This window comes from Zophobas morio, unplaced genomic scaffold, assembly GCF_036711695.1.
Source record: "Zophobas morio isolate AGI-343-1 ecotype UQ-CSIRO unplaced genomic scaffold, CSIRO_AGI_Zmor_V1 ptg000008l, whole genome shotgun sequence".
Taxonomy (NCBI): Eukaryota; Metazoa; Arthropoda; class Insecta; order Coleoptera; family Tenebrionidae; genus Zophobas; species Zophobas morio.
The window spans coordinates 12216026-12221326 of record NW_026972113.1 but is presented as its reverse complement, the minus strand read 5'-3'; the positions used below and the strand labels follow the sequence as shown (position 1 = coordinate 12221326).

The 5301-nt window shown below is 37.1% G+C and overlaps 1 protein-coding gene across 1 annotated transcript; it reads right to left on the bottom strand.

Annotated features, from left to right (window-relative positions):
• Positions 1-931: 931 nt before the first annotated feature.
• Positions 932-1285, bottom strand: LOC135124850 (splicing regulatory glutamine/lysine-rich protein 1-like). Its single transcript, XM_064050072.1, has one exon. It carries the CDS (start codon positions 1283-1285, stop codon positions 932-934), a length of 354 nt encoding a protein of 117 aa, XP_063906142.1.
• Between the last annotated feature and the right edge of the window lie 4016 nt (positions 1286-5301).

Genomic DNA, 5301 nt, shown 5'->3' with positions numbered 1-5301 from the left:
TTCTGTTTTTCCCGTTCTCTTCCTCTTTATTTCTCGTTTCCACCTTGTCTTTCTCCCCCCTGTCTCCTTCTCATCTTTAGTGTTCTTTCCCGTGTGTCTTTTGATCTCCCTTTCTGTATTTTTCTCCTTGCCTATCTTCCTTTTTTTTGTGTTTCGCTTTGTGTCTCTCTCTTGTCTTCTTCTTTCCCGCTTTCTCTTTGTGTGTTTTTCTTTTCTTTTGTGTTTTGTTCTGTGTATTTCCCTTCTGCTTATATTTCCGTCTGTTTTTCTCACCTTTGTCCTTTCCAACTCTGTTTTTCTCCCCAGCCTCCCTCGTCTCCTTTTCTTTCACTCCTTTCTTTCCTCTTCCTTGTGTTGTTTTCCTTCTATTTTTCGTTACATCTGTCTTCCTTTCCTTCATTATTTTCCCTATCTATTTTTGTACCGTTTTGTCTTTCCTTGCCTCTGTCTTTTTACCCCTTCTTTCTGTTTTTCCCTTTCTCTCCCTCTTTATCTCTCGTTTCCACCTTATCTTTCTCCCCTTGTCTCCTTCTCATCTTTAGTATTCTTTCCTGTGTGTCTTTTGATCTCCATTTCTGTATTACTACCATTTTTCTCCTTGCCTATCTTCCTTTTCTTTTGTGTTTCGCTTTGTGTCTCTCTCTTGTCTTCCTCCTTTTTGCTATTCTTCCTATCTGTCTTTCTCTCTCTACTATCCTTTCTCTTCGTTTCTTTGTCTTCAGCCTCCTTCCTCTTCTTTCGTTTCTCCCTTTCTATCTTTCTCATTCTTTTCTTTTCGTGTTTTTTTAGCCTTTTTGTGTTTTCCCTCCCTATTTCTCTCTATCTGTCATTTTCCACGTATCTTTTCTGCCCATTTATCTTTATCTTCTTTTGTGTTCTTCCTTCTGACTCTTTTCTCCCTATCTTTCTCCACCTCTGTTTGTCTCCTAATCTATGGTTCTTTCCGTGTTTTGTTTATTTTCTTTCTGTTATTTCTTCCCATTTCCTTGTCTCTCCGTCTATCTTTCTCCTCATTGCTATTTTTCCAATACGTTTTCCCCTGAGTCTTCTTTCTCTTCTTTCCCTTCTCTCCCTCTCTCTTTTTATTCTTGTTTTTACCCCTTTTGTCTTTCCCTGCCTTTGTCTTTTTATCTTTGTTGTCATTTACCCCGTGTCTTTTCTCCCCGTCTATATTTATCTTCTTCCCTGTGTGTTTTTTCTTTCTTTCTTTCCCTCTTTCTCCTTGTGTGTTTTTCTTTTCTTTTGTGTTTTGTTCTGTGTATTTCCCTTCTGTGTTTCTTCCCATTTGCTTATGTTTCCGTCTGTTTTTCTGATCTTTGTCCTTTCCCACTCTGTTTTTCTCCCCAGCCTCTCTCGTCTCCTTTTCTTTCACTCCTTTCTTTCCTCTTCCTTGTCTTCCTCTCCTTCATTATTTTCCCTATCTATTTTTGTACCGTTTTGTCTTTCCTTGCTTCAGTCTTTTTACCCTTTCTTTCTGTCTTTTCCCTTTCTCTTTTTCCTTATCTCTCGTTTTCACCTTGTCTTTCTCCCCGTGTATCCTTCTCATCTTTAGTGTTCTTCCCGTGTTTTTTTAGCCTTTTTGTGTTTTCCTTCCCTCTTTCTCTCTACCTGTCATTTTACACGTGTCTTTTCTGCCCATCTATCTTTACCTTCTTTTGTGTTCTTCCTTCTGTCTCTTTTCTCCTTGTCTTTCTCCACCTCTGTTTGTCTCCTAATCTGTAGTTCTTTCCGTCTTTCTCCTTGTCTGTTTTTCTTTTCTTTTGTGTTTTGTTTATTTTCCTTCTGTTATTTCTTCCCATTTGCTCGTATCTTCGTCTGTGTTTTTCTCTTCTTTCCTATTTTTCCAATCTGTTTTCCCCCTGAGTCTTCTTTCTCTTCTTTCGTTTCCCTTCCTCTCTCTTTTTATTCTTGTTTTTCATGCCTGTCGTTTTCCCCGTGTCTTTTTTCCCCGTCTATCTTTATCTTCTTTTTTGTGTTTCGTCCCTTTTGCTTGTCTCTCGCTCTTTCTTCCCATTTGCTTATCTTTGCGTCTTTCGTTCCAATTTTTGCCCTTTTCCCCCTCTGTTTTTCTCCCCAGTCACCTTTGTCTCGTTTTTTCCACACCTTTCTCTCCTCTTCCTTGTCTTGTTTTCCTTCTATTTTTCGTCACATCTGTCTTCCTGTGTTTCGTTATTTTCTATATTTATTTTTGTCTCCTTTTCTCTTTCCCTGCCTCACTCTTTTAATTCTTTCTGTTTTTTACTTTCTCTTCCTCTCTATCTCTCGTATCCACTTTGTCTTTCTCCCCGTGTGTCATTCTTATCTTTTGTGTTCTTCCCCGTGTGTCGTTTGATCTCCCTTTCTGTTTCGCTTTGTGTTTTTCTTTCTGCTTTTTCCTCTTCTTCTCATCTGTCTTTCTCTCTAGTATTTTTTCCTCTTTTCTTTGTCTTCAGCCTCCTTTCTCTTTTGTCGTTTCTTCCATTATTTCTTTCTGATTCTTATCTTTTACTCCTTTTGTTTTTCCCCGCAACTTTCTTTTTCCCCTTTTGTCTTTTCCTCCTTCTTTTCAAACCTCTATTTGTTTCCCAATCCGTATTCTTTCCGTTTTTTTCGATTTTTCCATTTCTCTTTCTCATTCTTCTTTTACACCTTCTGTCGTTTCCCCCGTGTCTTTTTTCCCCATCTATCTTTAACTTCTTTTGTGTTCTCCCCTGCATGTTTCTCCTTCTCTGTTTTTCTTTTCTTTTGTGTTTTGTTCTTTGCATTCCTCTTCTGTGTTTCTTCCCTTTTGCTTGACTGTTTGTATGACTTTCTTCCCATTTGCTTCTCTCCATCTGTCTTTCTCCTTTTTGCTCTTTTTCCCATTTGTTTTTCCCCAATCTTCTTTCGCTCCATTTCTTACATCCCTACTCTTTTTCTCTATCTGTCTTTCCCATATCTAGTCTCCTTTCTCTTCGTTCGTTTCTCCCCATTTCTCTTTTTCTTTCTTGTTCTTCCCTCTGTGTCTTTTCTTTCTTTCCATTTTTATTCTTGTCCCTTTTTATTTTCTTTTGTGTGATTTTTTCACACCTGTTTTTGTCCCCACTCTCCTTTCTCTTCTTTTCTTTCATTCCCCTCTTTTTCCCCCCTCTTGTCTTGCTTTCCTTCTGTTTTTTGTCAGATCTGTCTTCCTTTCCTTCGTTATTTTCTTCATCTATTTTTATGCTCTTCTGTTTTTCCTCGTCTCCGTCTTTTTAGCCTTTCTTTCTAATTTATCTTTCCTCTTTCTCTTTTCCACTTTATCTTTCTCCCCGTTTGTCATTTGGTCTTCCCCTCTTTTCATTCTTGTCTTTTACCCCTTTTGTTTTCCGCCGCCTTTGTATTTTTCACCCTTTTGTCTTTTCCCTCCCTCTTTCTCTCTATCTCTCATTTCCCAATGCTTTTTCTCCTCGTCTATCTTTATCTTCTTTTGTGTTTCGTTTATTTCCCTTCTGTGTTTCTTCGCATTTGCTTATCTCTCCGTCTGTCTTTCTTCCTTGTTATCTTGCTTTCTTTCTACTTTTCGTCACATCTGTCTACCTTTTCTTCGTTAATTTCCTCATTAATTTTTGTCCCGTTCTGTCTTCCTCTGCCTCTGTTTTTTTCTCCTTCTTTCTGTTTTTCCCTGTTTCTTCTTCTGTATCTGTCGTTTCCACCTTGTCTTTCTCCTCTTTTATGTTCTTTCCCATATGTCTTTTGGTCTCCCTTTCTCTGTTTCGCTTAGTATCTTTCCTTTTATCTTTCTCTTTTTTGTTTTTCTTCCCATCTGTCTGTCAAAAAAAAAGAGGATTTAAGGATTTTGGTGTTTCGAGGGTCTGAGAATATTGGATTTTTAGTTTTTTAATGCTTCAGTTTTTCGTTTCTTCAGTTCTTCGAATTGCTATTTCTCAATTTTCCACTTTTTCAATTTTGCAATTTTTCGTTTTTCCGGGTTTTGGATTTTTCAATTTTTTCCGATTTTTTAATTTTTCGATTTTTCAACTTTTTGAAACAAAAAATGGAAAAATTGCGTAGTTGTAAAATTGAAAAATCAAAAATTGAAAAACTGAAAATTTTGGAAAATTTAAAAATTGGAACTCAAAATCTAGAAAAACTGAAAAAACGAAAGAAACGAAAAATTGAAAAAGTGCGAAATCGAAAAAATCAAATATACATTGTAAAATCTAAATATTTAAAATGAAGAACTTGAAAAATTGGAAATCGAAAAAATTGAAGTAGAAAGAATGAAAAATTGTGAAACCGAAACATTCAGAAATGGAAAAATTGAAAACTAAACAGAATGAAAACACGAAAAATTGTGATTTCAAAAAATTGGTCGAAGCTAAATAAATTCAGATTTTTCAAAAAAGTGAGTTTTCCATTATAAAATTTTGAGATGACGTCACCAATTTTTTGGGAGGGTAGAAACAACAGACGACAAACAGACAAACGTAACATCGCGAAAACATGAAAGTGACTCGATTACTTCACTTCCGCGCTTACGCTCAGGGCCGTATTAATAAAATTCCGCACACCACACACCAAGCCTCTCCTCGTTACGCAATAGTAAATAATCTCTCTCCTAATCTCGCGATTCTCATTAAGATTCCAAAAAATCCTGGTGCGTATCTCCAACATAATGCAAACGATTAAAACGCTCCATAACTCCTCACCTCAAATAATAGAAATCGTCAAAATTACTAAACCCATTAATCAAATCCAATGATTCATCACATTAGAATACCAGTTCAACGCACTACTACGGGACCATTTAAACCCGAATCGCCCCCGACGAAATTAATTCCGTTTTGCGTTCCCGTCTATTTTCGGGGAGTTCTTGCGAAATGAGGAAGAGCAGACACCCAAAACCCACCACAACTAATCGATATCTCAGTCTAGCCATGGTCGTTGTCCCCGTGACGTCATTTCGCATTGCGTATGAGGTCAATGACGTGGCAGACAAGAGACAGACAAACAACTTTATTGTCCGCACAATATTTCGGTTGGTGTAGGTCAAATTCGCACTCGAAATCTTGGAACTTTCTAATTTTTTTTGCACGGTTGGCTGCGGTACAGTTAGGGAGATTTGCATGAGGTTGGCACACATAAATTGCGTAGCGTTTTTGGCGAAATTTTATGGGTTTTGGAGTGTTGGTTAGAGAGAGACGGAGAATAAAGTGAGAATTATACAGCGTAAAAAAAATTAAGCAAGGTGTGTGAAGTAAAAGAAAAGCGGACACGAGGAACATTTGCATAAATTACAAGAGGAATGTGGAATCTTCTTAATTTTTCGTGTGAAAGAATATGGTTAGAAGGTTTTTTTAG